Below are 21,964 nucleotides of genomic sequence, written 5' to 3'. Positions count from 1 at the left end.
ACTACGGTTTCCTCAGGAAAAGACGGACTCCTTCCACTTTTCCCACCAACCGCTCTCGATCAGTAACACACTGAGTACGTGCGACGGGGCATGACCACTGAGAGGGCGTTATTTCCCCTACCGAAATGCAAAGGCAAATGCTCCGACACGCCGACTCAAGGGCGCATGCGTCGGCGATTACGGAGGCGGCGGTCGAGCCCTCCCGCGCGCCGTCCATCTTCCCAGGGGCCGGCTCTGCACCGGCGCCCCGCCCACGTCCCCGCCGGAAGCGGAAGCGCCTCTCGCTCCCGGGGCCGTTCCGGTCGCTAGTTCCGGAAGTGGAGGCGCTCTGGGCTCAGTGGCCATGGCGCTGGCTGTCTTGCGCGTCCTCGAACCCTTCCCGACTGAGACGCCGCCGCTGGCGGTGTTGCTGCCGCCCGGGGGCCCGTGGCCTGCGACGGGGCTGGGCCTAGTGCTGGCGCTGCGGCCGGCGAGCGAAAGCCCTGCGGGGCCCGCGCTGCTCGTTGCGGCTCTAGAAGGTCCGGGCTCCCAGGACGAGCAGCGCGGGCCCGGGCCTCCGCAGCTGCTGGTGAGCCGCGCCTTGCTGCGGCTCCTGGCGCTGGGCCCCGGGGAGCGAGTGCGAGCGCGGCCTGTGCGGCGGCCTCCGGCGCTGGCCTGGGCGCTGCTTGGCACGTCTCCCGGGCCTGGGCCCGGGCCCCGAGTCGGGCCGCTGCTGGTGCGCCGCGGGGAGATCCTGCCCGTGCCTGGCTCGCGAGTGCTGGAGACGCGGCCGGCCCTGCAAGGGCTGCTGGGCCCAGGGACGCGGCTGGCTGTAACTGAGCTCCGCGGGCGGGCCAAACTGGGCCCGGAGAGTAGGGACCACCGCAGCCGCCCCCCACCCCCGCCCGTGGTGTCCTCCTTTGCCGTTTCCCACTCGGTCCGGCAACTTAAGGGAGTTTTGGGAGGGGCTGGAGATACACTGGGTGTGACCCGGGGCTGTCTCCGGGGTCTCGGGCTCTTCCAGGGCGAATGGGTGTGGGTGACCCGGGTCGGAGAGTTACCAAACACCTCCCAGCCGCACTTGGCTAAAGTACAGGTCCTAGAGCCTCGCTGGGACCTGTCCGAGAGACTGGGACCCAGCTCTGGGCAGCTGGGAGAGCCACTCGCTGACGGACTGGTGTTTGTGCCTGCTACTCTGGCTTTTAATCTCGGCTGTGACCCCCTGGAAGTGGGAGAGCTCAGAATTCAGGTCAGGAATGCTGCTTTTCCTTCTGCCCTCTTATCTGTCTTAACTGAATTGGAAGGCTAGCTGTAGAGTTTCGGTCCCCTGTCCCTTACAGTTTTAGACTTTGCACTTCGGGTCTCTTAGCCTTGTTTACCCAGTCTCCATTATCAGACTGTCTCTCCATAGTGGTGCGTGGGAAGAGCTCATGTGTTGAGGCGAAAGGTGAGGTTCACTGTCAAGTACCAGATGTGTGGAATCTTACGCTAATCAGTAATTTGGGTGCTGCATCAGAATGATGACTTGTACCTTCTGCCTACACTTTCCATTGACCTCCTCTTCTAACTTTTCTGATAAGTCTACCATCCTTTACTTCAAGGCCTACCTAGAAAACTCCTTAAATCCTTTTATGATCTCAGTACCATAACTTTAACATCATTTCCCCTCCTCCAGCCTTTTGAGTCTTTGTTAGGATATTTACCTTATTCTTTTTATGATTATATAATCTGTCTAATCCTCAATCATATATTGTAAATTCCTTGAAAGGGCTCTTTGTTATCTTTGGTGCCTGGTATTTGATATCTTATTAAATACATTTAAGAGACATTCTTGAAGTGTTTTGGTTTCTGCCTTTACTTTAAAAAATACAGTGGTGCTGGGGGGTGCACAATGCAGCTTAGTTTCTAAGCATATAAGTGTACTTGAAATTACCTAGCTGGAACAACACCAGCTCTTGCATTGATTTAACTCCTCAGGTGCCCAGTGGTCATATGTAAAAACATGTTCATCAGTGTAGAAACTTGTTAGGTGAGTGACCAGTTAATACTGTGAGATGGAGCTGGTATGTGACTCGGTGAAAGAGCACTTGACTAGCCCAAGAAGCCCTGGATCCAGCCCTAGCCCTCAAACCACACTAAGCAAACAAGTCCACTAAGACGTCCATATGTGAATAACAGTGGGAGTGGTCTCTTCTGACTGAAGGAAACTGGTATATTGGAGATCCGCCTGGCTCTGCCTCCCGAGTGCTGGAATTAAAGGCGTGCGCCACCACCGCCCGGCTCAAAAATAGATTCCTTTGCCCCTCACTGGCTTTGGGCTAAGTGACAGGTTTCAAAGAAAGGTCCAGAAAGATTCTCTTTACATGCAGCTTTTTGGAACCAGGGCTACAAAGAGTTGACATGGCTTCTTAGTACACATTAGGAGAGCTTTTGGTTTTCTAAGGATAACAGAGATACGCAGTTTGGCTACCTCAGGCTGCTAGCCTTGATATTGTAAGGACAAAAGGCAGATGTAGACCATGGCTACGAAGAGGGTAAAACCTGTCTCCTTGGAGGTTGTAAGGTGATGATTGTTTCTCCGTTAGAGGTATCTGGAAGGCTCCATCACCCATGAAGACCAAAGAAGCTCTTCACTGCTGTCTGGGCCTCCGTTTGCCAGAGAGTTACACATTGAAATTGTGTCCTCACCGCACTACAGCTCTAATGGAAACTATGACCATGTTCTTTACCGGCACTTTCACACACCCAGGTCAGCTGCCTACTCCTTTTAAGGAAAAGGACACCTCACCTTGTCCCTCTCCATCCTTGCCAGCCCATGCCTCAGGTCCGAGTACCCCAGGGCTACTGGCTTAGGAACTGCATGATAGTATTGTGGCAGGGAGCCTTGGAAGGTGATTTGAGCGTTCTAAGAAGAAAAGGACTGTTTGGTCCAAAAGAGCCAGGGACGCCCCCGTCTCCAGCCTCGCCATCATCTCCCCAACAATCTAAGTCTTAATTGTTCCCTAAAAATTGGAAGCTGTGGGTCTTAACAGCCCAGATGTGTCAGTATGTCACACTTCCTGACACTCCCAGTGTGAGCTGACTCAGGCCACTGATGTGTTGCAGGGTGGTCCAGGAAGGGGATGTTCTGTGTGTACCAGCAGCTGGGCACGTTGAGATTCTGGAAGGACGCCTGGAGAAATTGCCCAGGTATGCAGCTGCCCCCTCCTCTGTGGTCCAGAGTCATAAGCTAAGTGCAGTTCAACAGTCTCCTCCCAAGTTGTATGTAATAGTTTTGTGCTAAAGGATATTTTATTACTGCTAGAGAGGGGGAAAAAATGCAGTTTCTGGTTCCCAGGTGGACCAACCAAAGACAGGTTAAGAATCACTGCCTAGGGCTAGGGTGTAAGGAGTGGTAAAGCACTTGCCTAGCATGTGAGGGGGCTCTCTATTTGGTTACTAGCATGCGCGCGCGTGCGCGCACACACACACACACACACACACAACCCTGAGTGAACAAACAACACTTTAATGGACCTGGAGCTACAGTTAAGTGTGGAGCACTTGCCTGGCTTGACTGGAGGCCCTGGGTTCAATCCCCAGCATGGATGAGTTGGGGATGGTGGTGTACATCTGTACTTACAATACTTGGGAGGTGGAGGTAGGAAGATTGTGAGTTCAAGGCCAGCCAGGGCTTCATGAAACTTCATGGGGGAAAGGAGTAGAGACGACTTTAGCCTTCTCTGAAGGGAAGAAAATGTACCCCAGGCAGTAGTCCTTCTGCCTTTCCTAGACTGGTTCTCATCGCCTGTAGTATTTTCTTCTTCTGTTACATTTCTCTGTGGTGTGTGTGTGTGAGTCTGAGCACTCGGGTGCACACTCATGGCAGCGAGTGCCTTAACCTACTGAGCCATCTCGCTGCCCTTCCTGCTTTTGTCATTTATTTAAAAGATTTATTGAGGCGGGGGCTGGAGAGATGTCTCAGAGGTTAAGAGCACTGACTGCTCTTGCAGAGGTCCTGAGTTCAATTCCCAGCAACCACATGGTGGCTCACAACCATCTGTAATGAGATCTGGCGCCCTCTTCTGGCCTGCAGGGACACATGCTGTATACATAATAAATAAATCTTTAAAAAAAAAAAAAAAAAGATTTATTAAGGCAGAAGGAACCCTCGACAGTACCAGGGACTGACGCTAAGGGAGGACTACTCCCCTCGTGTTTTATTAGGGAGCACAGTTGACAGATAGTCTAGCCCAACTTGGACAGCTGTCATTTGCAAGTTTTCTGCCTCGTCCTGTGTCCTATGCCAAGAGAGACGCCCTGCCAGGAGGGCCATCTTTGTCAACATCCAGAGTCTGATTCCTGTTGGTGCCTGGTGCTCCCTGTGATAGCAACCCTAGGCCAACAGGGGCCTGGCACCTGGGCTGGAACTTACTAGTCTCCCCTGCCCTGTCTGTCTTGTTGAACAAATGCCTAAGAGCTAGTACTGTGTGTTGTGGTTGGTGGTGGTGCTGACGGTGGTGATGGGTTATTTTTAAGACTTGGTTATCTGTGCTCCTTTGGCTGTCTTGGAACCTGCTCTGTAAATCAGGCTGGCCTTGAACTCACAGTGGTGCTGTATTTTTGAGTCAGGGTCTTAGGCTGTAGCTCAGGGTGGCCGCAAATTCATTATGTAACCTATAATGACCTTGAACTTGGAGCAATTCTCCAGGCCCAGCCTCCTGAGTGCTAGGATTACCATGCCTGACTTAGCTGTTTTGTTTTGAGACATGTCTCACTATGGGTCTCTGGCTGGCCTGGAAATCACAGAGACCCACCTGCCTCTGCTTCCCAAATTCTGGGATTAAAGGCATGCACCACCATGCCCAGCTTGACTTGGATTATTTTTGAGAAAGGGTTTCATGTAGCCCAGGCTAACTTCAAAATACATGTGTGAATGATGGCCTTGAACTTCTGACCTTCCTGTTTCTAACTCCTGAGTTTTATAGGTGTGCACGCACAATTAAATGTGCAGACCAGGGCTTCGTGCCAGCTGCCAGCTGCCTTAGCCTCTTCCCAGTTAGTGGCTTAAACACCTCTGACTCAGGGTGACACTGGTTAGGCTGGGCAAGCATTCTATCTACTAAACTAAACTCACAGCCCTGATGTAGTTTTCTGTGGAAAAACTGAAGCCCACCCACACTTCATACTGTCAAAGGGAAAAGCACCAGCAGGTCGTCTTCTGGACTGCTGCTGACCAGCTCCAGCTTACCTGTCTTCTGGGTGCCGAGCACAAAGCTCTCCCTGAGCAGGTCTCAAGGAAACCAAGGTTGGGAAAGTAAGCAGCTGAGTTCAAGGGCAGGTGTAGGACATTAGCCACCTAGGCATGATGAGGAAACCCAGGAGCTCCTTAGATTGCCTAGAAAGGAACTCCATCGTTGATGGGCCCCCTTCAGCCTCCCTTTACCAACCGGAGCTACCTGGGAGTCATCGGCTCCACTGCCTCCCCAGCCCCTGCCCCCTGGCGTTCTGGAACACCACCCAGGACTCCCTCAGCAGTGCTCTGGTGAAGTGGATCTCCGGCCGTTCTACTGAAGTGGAGCACCACCCTCCGCTGAAGAAGCCGGCCCCTCCCCAGCTCTCCACAGTGCCATCCCCCATTGCTTCCCTATACACCGCTTCCAGGGTGTGCTGACAAGATTTCCGGCGTGGTAGAGGTGTGGGGCTGTACACTCAGCTACAGTAGTAACAGTTTTCTGAACTAGAGCTGGGCTCAGACACGAGCTTTCACCTGCATGCACCAAGCTCTAGGTTGGGTACACAGCACATACTTTCCCTTAGGTTTCAGTTTTTAACACAGCCATTGCCAGCCATAAGACTTGGAGAAAATACTGTTGGGGGTATGTGTTTGTGACCACGGGTGTGCAGGTGCATGTGTGTGTGCGGAGGCCCCGAGGTTGACATCAAGTGTCTTCAGTGGCTCTCCACCTTATATTTTGAGGCAGGGTCTCTCTGCACCTGGAACTCTGTATAGGCTGGTCTGTCTCACCAGCTCCCCCTGGTGAGTCCCTGTCTCCTCCTCCTGTGCTTGCTGGGGTTACAGGCAGGTGACCATACCCACCCATCTTTTATGTGGCTCTAGGGCTCTGGACTCTGGCCTTTCTATTGTTTGGGTAGTACTTTACAGCCTTGCCGTCCACCTAGCCCCTTACAAGACTTTTGTAGCCAAACCTTCCTCTACTTGGAAGCACTCCCACCCACCTCTGCTGCCAGCGTGGGCAGCTTGGCGACTGTATGACGTTTTGAGTGAAGGAGTTTGCATCCTGAAGGGTCTTAGAGAGGCCTAGAGTGTAATTGTTCCTGAGAATTAAAAGGAGGAGAATTTAATCATGTCTGTCCGGGAGACTGAGTTACTAGCCTCTATCTATTCTTACCCTCTTCCCGTTAGTAGTGTAAGTACCTCTGATTCACAGTGACACAGTCTGGGGGTGACTGCTTAGCCTTGGTTATACCTTCAGATTGCATAAAATACAGATAGATGCCTAACACACCCAGACCCATTGGACTAGAATCAGGATGAGCCTATGGGCTGTGCGTCTTTTTCTTTCAAAGGATGAAGTAATATTTTTTTTTAATTCCATTTATTTATTTAAAAATGTGTGTTGGGGAGCTTATGGAGGTCAGAAGACAACTTGTAGGAGTTGGTTCTCTCCTGCCATGTGAGTTCCAGAGATTGAACTCAGGTAGTCAGGCTTGGTCGCAAGTGCCTTTCCCTGCCCAGCCAGCTGGTTGGCCCCAGTGTTCACTTTTGAAATTAGAGTGAGTGACTCTGAGATTGGAAGACCTTGACTACAACCTGGCCTCTTACACTCTCTTGGGAGTGGGGGAGTTTGAGACAGGGTTTCTCTATGTAGCCCAGGCTGTCCTGGAACTTGCTGTGTAAGCCAGGCTGCCTTGGACTCAGAGATGCTCTTGCCTCTGCCTCCTGAGCTGAGATTAAGGGTGTACGCCATCCCTTGAGGCCCTTCTTAACCTTTTAAAGGGTACAATTCAGCTGGTCGTGGTGACATGTACCCATCATTCCACCTACTTAAGAAACCGAGACAGAGGGCCACTTGAGGTTATGAATTTGAGGCCATTCTAGAAAACACAAACCTCTTTCAAAATAAACAAAGGTATAATTCAGTAGTTTTCATTGTAGTTACAAAATTGTGCAAACATCTCTAGTTCTTGAACTTTCCTAACCACAAAAAAACTACCCACTAGTAATCATTCCGTTTCTTTCCCTGTCCCCAAGATCCTGGCAGTCGCCAACCTGTCCAATGGACTCCGAATACATGAAAGCCATTTATTTTTAAAGCCTCACAGATAATTGCAGGACAGAGAATTACTCATCCCACTGTACTACTGTAGTGTAGCCTGCCTATCTCACGACCTTCCTGCTTCAGCCTCCCCGGGACTAGAGTTTGATGGCATTATGAAGGAGTCTAACTTCAGTTCGCGTTTGCTGGATTACTGAATAAGAAACAAGGGATACCTCGGTCTGAGATCTGGGACCCTGGTGCAGGAGGACAGGAGAGAGACTCCTCTGGAGCCAGGGAAGTGGCCATAGGCCGCAATGCTCAGCGATGGCGGCTTCACCTTTTGGAGCGGGTGGCTAGGACATGTGCCTGGAGAAATGCCCTCCTGGTTATCTGATGGCCGGACGGGGGTGCAGGAGGACAGACAGCTGCCCTCAGAGGTGTTACGGTCCAGTCAGGCAGACAGGACCCCTGCCTTCCTCCCTCCCAGCCCCCATCATGACAGCCTCAGGGTAATCACCTGTGCTGCTCCTAAGTCCATCCTTTATGAGAGAGCCACCTGCTCTTAGAGAGGGCAGATGTGGACTCTCGGTCTCGGGTTCCTTGGCCTCTCTTGCAGGTGGCGGGAGGTGTTTTTTAAAGTGAAGAAAACAGTTGGGGAAGCCCCAGCTGGTCCAGCCAGAGTCTTCCTGGCGGATACCACCCACACCTCATTATACATGGTAAGGCCTTGGGCGGGAGGAGGCCTTGGGCGGGAGGAGACCTGGCAGCGGGGTGGGAACCCTAGAGTCATGGGCTTCTTCCTACCTTTCACAGGCAGGCTCTGCCCTGAGCCGGGTTCCACTGCTGCCTTCAGGAAGGTCCACTCCCTGGGACAGCTTGTCTCCTCCAGGCCTGGAGGCCTTGGTGAACGAGCTCTGTGCCGTCCTGAAGCCTCACCTGCAGCCTGGGTGAGTGAGGTGTGAATCCAGGCCTGAGGAGGGCCTGCTCAGAGCGTCATCCAGAGAATTAGCTCCCAATGGTCCACCCAGAGTTGGGGGCCGCAAGCCAGGACACCTAGTCCAGGCCACCAGCAGACTCCCAGGCGCTGTCTCTGAGCCTGATTTTCCACTTGGGGAGCCCATGATCTACCCTGGCCTTTACCACTCCATCCCTGAGGGACCCAGTGCCCCATTCCAGTGGCCCAGGTCTCAAGCCAGCCCCCCCCCTCTTCAGCCCAGAGCTCTCAGGCGAGGCTTCACTGAAGGCACAGTGGGCTGTGGCTGCAGAGCACTCTGAGTTCCGTGCTTCTGCCTGAGCACCCGAGAGGGTGTAAGACAGGGAGGGCCTTGGTGGAGACAGCCTGAGTGGGGGTTAGGGGGCCCAAGGAGAAACAGGGTGCTTTGGGGGCCCAAGGGTCCCCGGGTTCCTGGGGTCTCAACCTTTGGGCAGAAAGTGGCGGACGGTGTATATTCCTTAATCGCAGAGGAGCCTTGCTCACAGGAAGCAGCTGTGTACTTCTTCGAGGGCCCCCAGGCAGCGGGAAGACCACAGCAGTCACGGCTGCATGTAGCCGCCTTGGGCTCCATTTACTGAAGGTGAGGGCTTCTGCAGAGGACCCCACGCACTTCCCCCCAGCTCAGATCCTGCCTCTCTCTCTTCCTCTGTTCCCTCATTACCACCCAGCAGCCCTAACCCTGGAGCCCGGTAGTCTGGGCTAATGTAGAGCCCATGATGCTCAGCTCCTCAGAGGTCCCAAGGAATGGCCAGGGTAAACAGTGCTCCTCCTTCGCCCACCTCTGCTCCCCACAGGGAGGGTGTGCTCCTGACTCCTCCCGCCTCTCCCCTGCACAGGTGCCCTGCTCCAGCCTCTGTGCGGACAGCAGTGCAGCCGTGGAGGCGAGGCTGCAGGCCGTCTTCTCCCGGGCCCGCCGCTGCAGGCCCGCTGTCCTGTTGCTGACGGCCGTGGACTTTCTGGGCCGGGACCGCGATGGCCTGGGAGAGGATGCCCGTGTGGTAGCCACACTGCGTCACCTCCTCCTTGATGAGGACCCTCTCAGCAGGTACTTAACAGAGAGGCGGGTGATGAAGGGGAAGCCACCTCCTAACTCTTTGCAGCCCTGTATTCCTTATTTCCTCACCCCTGCCGGCTTCTCAGACATCTCGCCTGCCTAGCCAGGGCCTGAATTCTTAGGAGTCACCAGACGCAGGAGGGCGCAGTCTTGCATTTTGGAGGAAGCACTAGATTGAAGCCTTTGTCCTCATGAGCTCCCCCTGTGACGCACAGACCCCCCCTGTGACGCACAGACCCCCCAGTAGTGTCCCCACAGGCCGCGCTGGGACTTGGGGTGGCGCTCATCCCTACCCAGTCCTGACACCCGTCACCCCACAGCTCGAGGGCTGTCCACTGTGCCCTACACTCCGCCCGTCCCTCTGTCTGCAGTTGCCCTCCGCTGATGGTGGTGGCCACCACGAGCCGTGCCCAGGACCTGCCCGCTGACGTGCACACAGCATTTCCTCATGAGCTGGAGGTGCCGGTGCTGGCCGAGGAGCAGCGGCTGAGCGTCCTGCAGGCCCTCACTGCCCACCTTCCCCTGGGCCAGGAGGTGAACCTGCCCCAGCTGGCACGGCGCTGCGCAGTGAGTGTCTGCGCAGGGTCCTCGTCACACGAAGGACTTCCGGTCCTGCACGAGGCGGTGCCCTGTGAGACGGGAAACCGCCAGAGCCTCTGCAGCTGGAGTCCAGACCCCACGGGCTCTACCTGCGACGCCACGCCCATGTGTCCTTTCGTATCATTCCCTAGGGCTTTGTGGTCGGGGACCTCTATGCCCTTCTGACCCACACCAGCCGGATCGCCTGTGCCAGGATCAGGGCCTCGGGGTAAGGGGGGCTCGCCCCGGGCAAGGTGGCTGGGCAGGTGGGGAGAACGCAGTGGAACCCGCAGAGAGGTCCTGTCTCTTTCGCTTGTTCTCTCTGTTGTGTTGTGACCATCTTAATCCGGAACCTGGTGGGCCTGGTCCTTTTTTATTTTCATTTTTTTAAGACCGGTCTCAGCCGTGGCTGCCCTGGAGCTCACTGTGTGGAGTTACAGGTGTAAGCCTAGCCTCGCGTTTCTCTCTCTAGTTTGGCAGATAGCCTGAGTGAGGAGGATGAGGGGGCGCTGTGTGCGGCTGGCTTTCCCCTGCTGGCCGAGGACTTTGGGCAGGCCTTGGATCAGCTGCAAACTGCTCACTCCCAAGCTGTGGGCGCCCCCAAGGTGAGAACAGGTCCTCGGGGTGGGCAGCCGCTCCCTCCTTGCGCCTCCCTACACGCCTGTTCTGATCCCCACACTAGATCCCTTCAGTGTCCTGGCATGACGTGGGTGGGCTGCAGGATGTGAAGAAGGAGATCCTGGAGACCATCCAGCTCCCTCTGGAACACCCTGAGCTGCTAAGCCTGGGCCTGAGACGATCAGGCCTTCTGCTCCACGGGCCTCCAGGCACAGGCAAGACCCTCCTGGCCAAGGCCGTGGCCACCGAGTGCAGCCTCACCTTCCTCAGGTCGGCAGGCGTGGGAGGAAACGTGGGAGGGCGGGAGGAGAGGACGACTGTATACGATGAACACGTGTGATGGGTCTCACTCATCCATTCTGTCGCTCAGCGTAAAGGGACCAGAGCTCATCAACATGTACGTGGGCCAGAGTGAGGAGAATGTGCGGGAAGGTGAGTGAGCAGGCAGAGGCGGAGCCTTGGGTCCTTCTCCAACTCCAGTGGCCCTGGTGCCACCTCCCTCCCCCAGCTGCTGCTCATGGTCAGCCGAGTCGGGCAACTGCCCGGCCCACTGCCGTCCTTCCGCCCCGACTTCACGCTCCCTGACACCCTCTCCCGAGAGCCTCTCTCTCAGTGTTTGCCAGGGCCAGGGCTGCCGCCCCATGCATCATCTTCTTTGATGAACTCGACTCCTTAGCTCCAAGCCGGGGGCGAAGCGGAGATTCTGGAGGTGTGATGGACAGGTCAGGAGTCCAGGGTGGGAATGGAGTCTGGGATCCCAGATGGGAGGGATGTGAGATTAGTGTTCAGATCGGGGATCTGCCCTTCCAGTTCAGAGCTGGTAGAGTGGAAGCTGAAAAGGAGCTGGGTGTGGAACTCTGAGGAGGAGGGCTGCCTGTGTGGAGAGGGACGTGGTGCCGAACTCAGCAAGGGCCTTGCTGAAGTAGCCTTCAAAGAGAGGCACCGGCAGCCTGAGGGCACACCACGGACTCTCTGGCCTTTGCCTCCTCCCCACAGAGTGGTGTCTCAGCTCCTGGCTGAGCTGGATGGGCTCCATAGCACTCAGGATGTGTTTGTGATCGGAGCCACCAACAGGCCAGACCTCCTGGACCCCGCCCTCCTGCGGCCCGGCAGGTGGGTATCCTGGCCCTCTCTTCCCATCCAGACCCCTCCAGGCTCGTGTCCTGACCTCTGCAGATCCTTCGCCTCTCACGGCTGGCAGCCCTGATGCTTTTCCTGCTTCTGTCTCTGAAGGTTCGACAAGCTGGTGTTTGTAGGGGCAAGTGAGGACCGCGCCTCCCAGCTGCGGGTTCTGAGCGCCATCACGCGCAAGTATGCTTTGGCAAAGAGCTGGGCCTTGGGATGGCCGGGGAATGTGTGCCGGTCAGTGAGGCTCTGGAGGGGGGGTGAAGCCAGCTCTAACATGTCTGGTATGGGTGTAACAGGTTCAAGCTGGAGGCCTCTGTGAGCCTGGTGAGCGTGCTGGATCGCTGCCCGCCCCAGCTGACAGGTGCGGACCTCTATTCTCTCTGCTCGGACGCCATGACAGCTGCCCTCAAACGCAGGGTTCGAGACCTGGAGGAAGGTGAGCCCACTGGCCAGCCCCAGAGGGGACCAAAACGCTAGTGGGAGACAGGCCCGGCCCTGCATTTCAGAGGGACAGCTGAGCAGGAAGGTGCCTCCCCAGGGCTCCCTCCTTCCTAGGCACAGACCAGGCCTCGGTTCTTCAGCGAGGGTGGGCTCTGGCCTTACCCTTCCTTGCCGCCCCTCAGGGCTCGAGCTGGGGAACTCAGCGCTGCTGCTCACCATGGAGGACCTGTTGCAGGCCGCAGCCAGGCTGCAGCCCTCGGTCAGCGAGCAGGAGCTACTCCGGTACAAGCGCATCCAGCGCAAGTTCGCCGCCTGCTAGGAGCTGCCTGCCATCTTTGCCTGCATCTGCCCACACTGCTGAAGGCACCTGCTGCCACGTCACCCGAAGGCTGCCTTCCTGCAGGAGATCCCCTGTGAGCCATAGTGGGAGGCCCTTGTTTGGGAGGAGGGCCAGACCTGACCGCCTGGGAGCTTGGCAGCCTGGGAATCGCGTTGAGGTACCGGTTCTGTGACGGAAAATAAAGTGTATGCTGCCCCCTGCTGGTGATGTTGCAAGAGGTTGCGGTGGGAGGGGCCAGGTTATGGGAGGAGTCAGGGGCGGGGCGGGGCGGGGATGGACACCCAGGGAGCATGTTACTTCCCAAAGAAACACGAGGCACAGGGGCGTTGAAAACGGCACACACTGTATTGCTGACTCCCCGTTTGCCGGACCCCACATCCCTGCACCCAGCTGCAGAATCTGTGTTAGGGTTGGTCTTGGGATGGGGACATGAGTCAGCCCCACCCCAGGCCGCCACTGTCTGGGCAGGAGGCTTACAGGATCCACAGCCACACTCAGCCGGTCTTCTTGAGCACATGGATGAAATAGCAGGGGACGTAGGCCTGGCCGGGCTTGTAAGGCTTGAAGTCGCCCAGGACGCTGTGTTGACACTTGCCCCCGAAGGCTGCTTGGAGCAGCTCCGTGAAGGACGCCAAACAGTGTGGGTAGTAAGAGAGCCGGAACTTACTGCAACAGGGCCCCCAGCCAAGCGTGAGGGCTGCTGGCCTCGGCTCCCCCCACCACCATCACCTCACTGCCGCCAAAGCGGGCCATACCTGAAGCCAGGAGAGCCGTCTCTGCCAGCGCCTGGCACCTGCACTGTGTAGTCCAGGGTCACCATGTGGGCCTTGTTGTTCACTGTCAGCACTGAGGTTGTGATGTCCTTGGTCAGGTCACTCTGTAAGCAGCGGTGGCGGCGGCGGCAGCTGCATTAGCTTCCATAAGCCACCGTGGGGCTCCCGGCCTCCACTCACACCTCCCACTGGGGGTCAGCCCAACCTTATAGTAGATGTTCTTCCCTTGGGGTGCGTTGCCTGTGCTGAGGATGTGGTCGTAGTTACGGTGATCGATGACCAGCAGGCCCCCAGGCCGCACCATGCTTGCAATGTTCTTCAGCGCCAGCCGGTGGTCACTCTGGTCACCTGGGTGCCAGGCAGGGCCACAGACACCATCCGCTTGGGCCTCCAGCACCATCTCCCTCCCATCTCCCTCCCAAGCGCCAGCACTAAGGAAGAGAGGCAAGAAGCAGGTCTGCCTTGTCAAGGCAGCCAGCCACCACCAGAAACGGCAGAGCTCACGGCGAAAGCCACAGCCAAGGCCACAAGCTCGCTCACCTTTGCTGTCTGGCAAGTGAGCAAAACTGTTCCCGAGGCAGATGACGGCATCGAAGCCATCTCCTGCTGGTACGTCTTGGTCCAGAGTCAACCAGTTGGCTTCTTCAATGACTGGAGGCCGGGGGGGGGGGGGGATGACAGAATCAGTGGCATCATAGCACAGCGGCAGCCACCTCCACCCAGGGACACATGGGACTCAGGGGACATGGAGAGTGAAATGGGAGGAGCCATTGTTGGAAAAGCCAGCTCTCTACTTATGGGCTCTCACAGGGAGGGGAGACAGGATGCTGCAGACAGTTAAAGGGGCTCTGCAGGGTCCAGTGTGTTGGTGTGCACATCTAGCCCCTGCTGGATGGAAAGCTGGAGCAGGAGAATCGCTTGGACCTAACCTAGCCAGAGCAGGCAGCATGGGAAAGCCGAAATGCTGTCATAGCTCAGTGTCAAGTATCTACTTAGTATGCCTGAGTCAATCCCGAGCACCAAAATACAAGCTCGTTCTTTTAGATTTATTTACTATGCATAGTGTTCTGCCTGCATTTCTGCCTGCACACCAGAAGAGGGCACCAGATCTCATTACAGATGGTTATGAACCACGGTGTGGTTGCATCAGGACCTCTTAAGAGCATCAGCCAGTGCTCTTAACCTCTTAGCCATCTCTCTTTACGCCTGGTACCTTATTCTGACAGCGAAGCCTTCCTCTTTAGGAGGATGACAGGAACTTCACTGTCCCCTGAGGAAAACTGGTCAGCCCACGCCGCACAAAAGAGCTCAGGGCAGAGAGGAGAGTGGCCCTGGGAGCGTGTGGCCAGGGCCCTGATGGCCTACATACCCCACTTGTCAAAGGCTGGCTCCTGCCTCCGGTTCCAGCGCTCCTTAAGTGCGTATTTCAGCATCTTGTCACTGGCGTCCACACTCGTCACGCTGAAACCCTCTTCCACCAGCATAATAGAGTCCACTCTGGATGAGGTCAGACATGAGGGCTGAGAGGACCAGTTAGGAGAGCCTGGGAGGCCACGGAGGAGGCCGTGCATGTGGCCTTTCTCCAAACGTGACATTTCATAGTCCATTCCTCTGCTTCCTCCACTGACCTCAGGTGGTCCATGCGTATATTCCTCTTTTTACTTTTATTTATTTATTTTTTTAGGGGAACAGGGCTTCACTGTGTAGCCCTGGCTATCCTGGAACTCACTCTGTAGACCAGGCTGGCTTTGAACTCACAGAGTTCTGCCTGCCTCTGCCTTCTGAGTGCTGGGATTAAAGGCATGTTCCACCACTGCCTTATACTTAGCAAAAAAGGTTTTTTGGAAGGTTTTTAGCCTGATTTACATAGTGAGTTCCAGGTTAACCAGGGCTATAAAAAGAGACCCTTCCTTAAAAAACAAATTCAAAATTTTAATTTTATGTGTCTTGCCTGAATACATGCATCATGTGCATGCCTGGTGTCCGCAGAAGCCAAAGGAGGGTATTGGGTACCAAACCTGGGTCTCTGTAAGAGCATAAGTACTCCTAACTGCTAAGCCATCCCTCTGGTCCCCTTATTTATTAGAGTTCGGGTCTCATATGGCCTGGAATGCACAGAGATCCACCTATGTAGGCCTCACTAAGTGCTGGGATTAAAGGTATGTGCCACCACATCTGGCAGCGACACTTTTTAATTTAAATTTAACCGCCCCCCCCCCCCACACACACACACAGGGTTTCTCTGTGTAGCTTTGGAGCCTTTCCTGGAACTCGCTTTGTAGACCAGGCTGGCCTTGAACTCGCAGAGATCCACCTGCCTCTGCCTCCCAGGTGCTGGGGTTAAAGGCAAAATTTTTAATTATGTCTTATGTGTGCATGTGAGTGCAGTGCCCTCCAAAGCCAGAAGAGGACATTCAATTCCAGAGTGGAGTTACAGACTATTGTGAACCCGCTGACGGAGGTACTAGGAACTGAATACCTGTCCTCTGCAAAATCACCGGGGGGCTCTTTAGTTGCTGAACCATCTCTCCAGCTGAACAGTTTTTAAAAAATAATCGGAACCAGGCACTCTACAAATGTGCACTTGAGAACTGGGCACACGAGGCTCCTGGAAATAAAGTAACTCATGGAGAGGGGGCGGTATGTGTCCTGCTGGGTCGGAGTGTGGGCCAGACGCTAACTGTCCTCGTCTGTGTACTCTCCACCGAACGCGGGCCTTTACTTCTCGGGAATGAGTTTCCTAGGTGCTAATTGGAGAGAATCACTCCTTACCTCGTGGGTTTTTGTTACAGATTGAAACACATGCAACCCAAACTCTTGGCAAAGCACTTGACTGTGCAAACAAGGTCACAAATGTCCTGTTCACACTGCCCGAGGCCGTCACAGGAGGCACAATGCTAGAGCCAAGGATCCATCCAGCTTGACTCAAGTCCGGCTTCTCCCTGCCCGTGACCCCTTCTCTGCTCACACCCTCGCCCTGGTTGGCCCCCTCCGCACACCGTTTCAGCAGGTGCTCTTCCCGTGCCCGTCCTACCCCGTGGGCAGGGACTCCTGACCCGCCCGCCAGCGCTGCCTGCCAGGCTCCAGCCCGCAAAGGCTGCCCCCCTGGCCTTCCTGTGGTGCGGCGCTCCTGGCCAAGCCAGTCTCTCAGCTCTTGTTTGGACTCACCCGGTGCCACAGGCCACGTCCAACACCCGACGGCAACCATGCTGGCGCAGCAGCCCGAGCAGCCACGCCTTGTACTCGGCGGTGCGGCTGCGGGTGTCCCCGATGTACAGCTGCCACACACGCGCGGCCTCCCCGTCAGCATACTGGTCGGGGATCCCTTCTGCCGCCACCCCCAGGGAGCGGGTACGGTAAATGCTGTCCACCATCCTGACCTGCGCCTGGCTGCCCGGCCTCGAGCCCCGCACTTATAGCCCTCGGGCAGGGCAGCCCCACCTGGCCAATGGCAGGTGAGAGCGGGGACACGCCCCTGCTGGGCCCCGAGCCCTGGGACCGCAGCCAGACTGCCTCCGCAGTGGGGATGGCTCGGCCAGGCAATCCTGGACCTGGTTTTCCCGGTAGGAAGATCCAACAAACAGGACGCAGTTGGGTGGCCAAGGGCTAGGAGGAGCCCACAGAAGGTAGATCGACGAGTGCCCACTCCATCCCTACCAAGTGAGAAGGGAAGAAGCCTTTGAAGTCCACGCAAAGCAGAATTAGACCACGCCCAGCACAGTTGGGTGTCCCACGACTGACCGCAGAAGGGACAGACACCCCACTGAAGAGGGCCACTGTGTCGGTGGTGTGACGGGAAGTCAAGTGTAAGAGCCGAGCTCCCCTGGAGATAGTTGTGTCTCTCATCAGCCCCCATCTCTCCTCCCACCCCTTTCTCAGGCCAGGAGCCTCCTCAGGTAGTGTGGGCCTTCCAATCCCTGAGCTATACCGAGCACTCTCCTAGAGGCTGGGGGCAGTGAGGCTGAGGCAGAAAGATGCTCAGGAGTTGGAGCCAACCTGGGAATGTAAGACACCCATCGGCTCCCCATGCGGGTACGGGTCGGGAGCGGGTCAGGAGCGGAGGTGCGTGGCGCCCTGCCTCTAACTAGCCTCACAACTTGAGGGTCGATTTCTCTCTCAAGGACAAGATCCCAGCAGGACTCTGATGTGGAGAAAGCCATTCTCCACAAGTTCATACACTTCCAACTTCACAGATTGGTCAGAGCAAGAATGAAGGAGCGCCCTTCCTTAGCCTTTCTGATACAGGGAGAATCCCGGAGCTGGAAGAATACCCAATACCCACGATCCCGTGATTGTTAACTTCCTGTGTATTGTATGGTTGTTCTGACTGCACAGATGTCAGGGGACCACATGTGTGTCTGGTGCCTGTGGAGACCAGAAGAGGGCATCAGATCCCCTGGAACTGGAGTTACAATTGTGAGCATCACGTGGGTGCTGGGATATGGAACCTAGATCCTTTGGAAGTGCAGGGTGTTTGAATTTTCCTTTTTGTTTGTTGGTTTGGTTGGGTTTTTTGTTTTGTTTTGTTTTTTTGCTTTTCCAGACAGGGTTTCTCTGTGTAGTCCTGGCTGTCCTGGATCTCACTCTGTAGACCAGGCTGGTCTCGAACTCAGAGATCTGCCTGCCTCTGCCTCCGAGTCCTGGGACTAAAATGTGAAGCACCATCTTCCAGCTGCAGCCAGGGCTCTTAACGGTTGAGCTATTACTCCAGCCCACATTTTTACTTTTTGTTAGTACAGAGCTAATCTCAAATGATTCTGTCAAGGCTCAAATAATACAGCCTCAGGGCTCAGTGACCCTCAAGACAGGTCTGTGACACTATGCTCAGAAAGGTTTGAAGGCTGAGTGCTATGGTGCATGCCTGTAATCCAGTGCTTGCAGCAGAGCCTGAGAGGATAAGAGCAGGAGTTCAAGGTTATTCTAGGTGACAAAGTTCAAGGCCAATCCGGGCTACATTAGTGTCTGTGGAGGAAACTTCAAGTAAATCCAATGTCATTTATCACAATATTCTTGGAGTAAATCTATCAACCCTAGACGTTTTTCAAATCTCATCTTAAATGATTATCATTTTATTTACTTACTTAGGTTTTAAAAATTGGGGAGCTGGGTGTGGTGGTTATTCATCTTTAATCCCAGCACTTAGGAGGCAGAGGCAGGTGGATCTCTGTGAGTTCAAGTCTAGCCTGGTCTACATAGTGAGTTCCAGGATAGCCAGGGCTATGTAGAGACCCCGTCTCAAAAAAACAAGAAAGAGTGTGTGTGTGTTTAGAAAAAAAGTATGCCATGGCATGGACACCTGAGAGCTGATTCCTGAGGTCAAGGCCAGGTCATCGGACTTTGTAGCAAGCACTTTTACCTGTTGAGACTTCTTGGTCTTTTTGTTGTTCTAGACCAGTGGTTCTCAACCTTCCTAATGCTGTGACCCTTTAATTCAGTTCACACTGTGGTGAGTCCCAATCATAAAACGATTTTGTTGCCACTTCATAACTGGAACTTTGCTACTGTTATGAATCATAATGTAAATATCTGATGGGCAGGATATTGGATGTGACCCCTGTGAAAAGGTCCTTTGGCCCCAAAGGGGTCATGACCCACCAATTGAGAAGCACTATTTTGGACAGTTTTATTACGTAGCTCTGGCTGGCCTGGCACTAGACATCCTAGTTTTGAAAGCAAGCCTCCTGCCTCAGCTTCCTGGATGCTAGGGTTCTAGGCATGAGCCCCATACCCAGCTTAAATGACTGTATTCGTGATGGGCCCCCTGCACCCACCTGTACAGTTTCAGCTACTCAGGAAACAAAGGCAGGAAATCATGTGAATTCAGGAATCCAAGGCCAGCCTGTGCAACAAAGTGAAAACATCTCAAAAATCAAGAAAGGAAAAAAAGAAATTAACCTGGACATGGTGGATTAACTGGACATGGTGGATTAACTGGACATGGTGGCTCAGGCTTGAATCCTAGAGTTGGGAGGCTGGAGCAGAATTCCACAACTGTGAGAGCAGCCTGATAAGTGAGTTCCAGCCTAGCCTAGACTACAGCGTGAGATACTGCCTCAAAGCAAACCATTGCCTTCTCAAAGGAAGCGGGACTTTGTGTACTCTCTTCAGGAAGGCACATGTGACCACCTCTGTGCTGTTGGGAACTTTTTTTTTGTGGGGATAGGAAGGTTATTTAGTAATGTTGGGGATGAGGGTGTTGTTGAACCCAGTGTCTTTTTTTTTTTTTAATTCTGTTCTGAGACAGGGTCTCACTATGTAGCCCCTGCTGGCCCCTGCTCCCTAAGTAGAGAGAATAAAGGTGTGCACCCCCACACCAGATCTACTTTGTAGTTTTGTTTTGTTTTGTTTTTTGTGTGTGTAGACAAAGTCTTGCTGTATAGTCATGGCTTGCCAGGGCGATCCTCATGCAGGATTGGCTGGATAGATTTGAAAAACTAAGCGGCGTAGGACACATTTTCATTTTTCCCTTCATTACTCCACCCCCACCTCACCCACCCACCCCCCTTCCCAAACCCACTCCCACCTCACCCACCCACCCCCCTACCCAAACCCACTCCCACCTCACCCACTCCCCCCCCTACCCAAACCCACTCCCACCTCTCCCACTCCCCCCCCACCGAAAAGAGTACTTAAGAGAGCAGGGGATCCCTTAACACTCTTTGAATGTGCCGGAGGGTCTGGGAAGTGCTCAGGGACTTAAAAGCTGCTGGAGAAATGCCACCATAGAACGACTGTAAGGGGATGTGGCTCAGGGCAAAACCACTCACCTCGCACGGCGGGCCCTGGGCTTGATCCCCAGCTCCAGTCAATTGATGGTATCACACTGATAACTGTCAAGTCACAGAGTGACTTCACTAGGGTCCTGCTCCTTTATTTCCAAATGGTGGTGTGGGTTCCACCCAGCTTCATCTTAAGGTCCACAGGAACAGGACATGGTGCGTGCTCGTGGCACAGCTGGTTCATAACTTCAGGGCCAGCCTTGGCTAGTAAATCCTACCTAGGTCAGCCTGTGCCAGACCCGTAAACACATCCACATGCACACGCATGCACACAGAGTCCAGTTGGTCTCCAGGAGACCCACCCAATAAGCACTAAGCACTCCAGGCCATTCTCCCACTCTTATCAAAGGTTTCTGAAGAGGAAACAGGCCTAGCTCCAGCTCCAGCTAATGTGGCTGGGGTGGGAAGTTATGAAAGTGTTGCCAACACCCAAACTCAAAGGTTTCTATAAACGGTGGAAAGAGCAGCCTGGGCAGCCAGATCCTGCCTCTGCCTATCTGCACTGGGCCAGGTCGGCCTGCTGGGGTGGGCCGTGGCAGGGGAGCAGTGAGGGTGATACCAGGTCCTTGGGAGGCAGGGAACCGTTCCTACAAGAGCTCAGGTCAAAGTGTGGCAATCCTCACACTGCCCTCAGGTCTGGACCATACTAGGATTGGGTCGCTGGGCCAACACCCCTGGACATTGACAGGGCTTTGCTTCATCCTACTCTTAGATCAATGATGCTCTGTGGACAGGTTAAGATATGTCCTGAAGTGCTGTAGGTTAACAACAGGATGAACTAGATTCCCTGACTCCTAACCCCAGGCTCCAGCCCCCCTCCCTACCCAACCCCTAATCTCAGAGCCAAGTCCAGGACAAGTCCTGACTCTAGACTGAAATCTCCTGACCACCAGCCCCTTACGACTGGGCTCATCAGTCTTGGAGAGGAACAGGCAGCTAGACCAAACGGGACCCCTCAGAAGGTTGTTCTAGGCCCCAACAACCAAAGACGACTTCCACTTTGTTTCACTCTCCACACTTGGGTCCCACCTCAGAGGAAAGGGGCCTCATCCCAGGAGCTTGGGTGGGTGCTGGAGCCTCTCTGTACCACACCCCAATCAGCTCAGGAGTATGGGGTCTGTGGATAGTCTGGCCAGGGCTGAGTTCTGGGGACGCTTTTCAAGCAGCAGCTGCTTCTTGCCTTCCTTTCTGCTAGTGCTGGGGTTGAACCCAGGGCCGCCTGCACCCTGCCACCGATCCACCCCAAAAGAACACAGGGCTTCTCCTGGGCTTGGCGGACACTTTCCCTAACAATGTGCTGTCTCCCCGCCCTTCTGTGACACACAGGGTCTGAGTTGGGAACTAGCTCTTCATCCAGGTTGGATCTGAAACTGCAACCTCCCCGCCTCCCAAGGTGCTGGGATCAACTGTCTTGGTATTTTCAAGAGTGGTAGGTCAAGGCCAAGAAACCCGAGCTGCTGAATAGGAATTATTCTGAGTGCCAGGTACGGAAGTAAGTCTTGATAGCTATGGGCAGTGGAGTCTGAGCCCAGCTCTTCTCACTAACAGGAGGGCCTTAGGTTCGCTGGCTGAGCCCATCTTCACGGAACTCACGTCACAGGTGTCTTAAAGCTGGGAGTGAATGCTCGAACAGCTGGCAACATCGCAGTTACCAACCTTGCCCTGATACACACTCCATCCCATCCTAGGACAGAGTCAGAGGTGTGTGCGCTCCTGCCTGCTCTGCCTAGAAGGCGGCCCTCCTATTCCTGCCTGCCTGGGAGAACAGGGCTTAACCAAGGCCTGGTTAGGAGACTGAATGTCCAGTCCTACTAGGAAGACCAGAGGGAGCAAATGGGATCAATTAGGGAGCAAGGTCCAAGAACAGGCAAGGGCAGAATTCGGCAGGAGGGGTGACGGCAACCACTCTTCACACAGGGACAGCAAAGCCTTGGGGCAGAGAGGGAGGGAAGGAGGGCAGCCAGGTGCCCAGGACACAGTGCACAGGCGGCACCGGGGAGTAGAGTGGGAAGGGCCT

At 54.8% G+C, this 21,964-nt stretch overlaps 2 protein-coding genes across 2 annotated transcripts; one reads left to right on the top strand and one right to left on the bottom strand.

Moving 5' to 3' along the window:
• Positions 1-291: 291 nt before the first annotated feature.
• Positions 292-12,595, top strand: Pex6 (peroxisomal biogenesis factor 6). The gene is made up of 17 exons (XM_028887222.2): positions 292-1,228; positions 2,565-2,728; positions 3,085-3,168; positions 7,858-7,960; positions 8,055-8,188; positions 8,704-8,815; positions 9,072-9,280; positions 9,661-9,856; positions 10,021-10,097; positions 10,341-10,473; positions 10,551-10,756; positions 10,857-10,918; positions 11,100-11,208; positions 11,483-11,599; positions 11,720-11,797; positions 11,911-12,050; positions 12,238-12,595. Exons 1-17 carry the CDS (start codon positions 344-346, stop codon positions 12,372-12,374), a joined length of 2,946 nt encoding a protein of 981 aa, XP_028743055.1. The 5' UTR covers positions 292-343; the 3' UTR covers positions 12,375-12,595.
• Positions 12,596-12,717: 122 nt separating this feature from the next.
• Positions 12,718-16,666, bottom strand: Gnmt (glycine N-methyltransferase). Its single transcript, XM_028887217.2, has 6 exons — positions 16,337-16,666; positions 14,538-14,665; positions 13,709-13,819; positions 13,374-13,516; positions 13,151-13,272; positions 12,718-13,061 (listed from the first exon to the last, which is right to left on the bottom strand). Exons 1-6 carry the CDS (start codon positions 16,540-16,542, stop codon positions 12,890-12,892), a joined length of 882 nt encoding a protein of 293 aa, XP_028743050.1. The 5' UTR covers positions 16,543-16,666; the 3' UTR covers positions 12,718-12,889.
• Positions 16,667-21,964: the final 5,298 nt, after the last annotated feature.

The sequence above is a fragment of the Peromyscus leucopus genome, chromosome 16_21 (genome assembly GCF_004664715.2).
Source record: "Peromyscus leucopus breed LL Stock chromosome 16_21, UCI_PerLeu_2.1, whole genome shotgun sequence".
NCBI lineage: Eukaryota > Metazoa > Chordata > Mammalia > Rodentia > Cricetidae > Peromyscus > Peromyscus leucopus.
The sequence above is the reverse complement of the archived record's forward strand: the minus strand, read 5'-3'. Positions and strand labels throughout refer to the sequence as shown.

Bases quoted from the DNA above. Each gene is read 5' to 3' on its own strand.
- Pex6 (XM_028887222.2), top strand. From the start codon at position 344: ATGGCGCTGGCTGTCTTGCGCGTCCTCGAACCCTTCCCGACTGAGACG. The intron at 10,474-10,550 runs GTGAGAACAGGT...TCCCCACACTAG, and splicing joins AAGCTGTGGGCGCCCCCAAG to ATCCCTTCAGTGTCCTGGCA. The intron at 12,051-12,237 runs GTGAGCCCACTG...GCCGCCCCTCAG, and splicing joins GGTTCGAGACCTGGAGGAAG to GGCTCGAGCTGGGGAACTCA.
- Gnmt (XM_028887217.2), bottom strand. From the start codon at position 16,542: ATGGTGGACAGCATTTACCGTACCCGCTCCCTGGGGGTGGCGGCAGAA. The intron at 13,820-14,537 runs GTATGTAGGCCA...CCCGGCCTCCAG, and splicing joins GCCAGCCTTTGACAAGTGGG to TCATTGAAGAAGCCAACTGG. The intron at 13,517-13,708 runs GTGAGCGAGCTT...CCTGGCACCCAG, and splicing joins TCACTTGCCAGACAGCAAAG to GTGACCAGAGTGACCACCGG.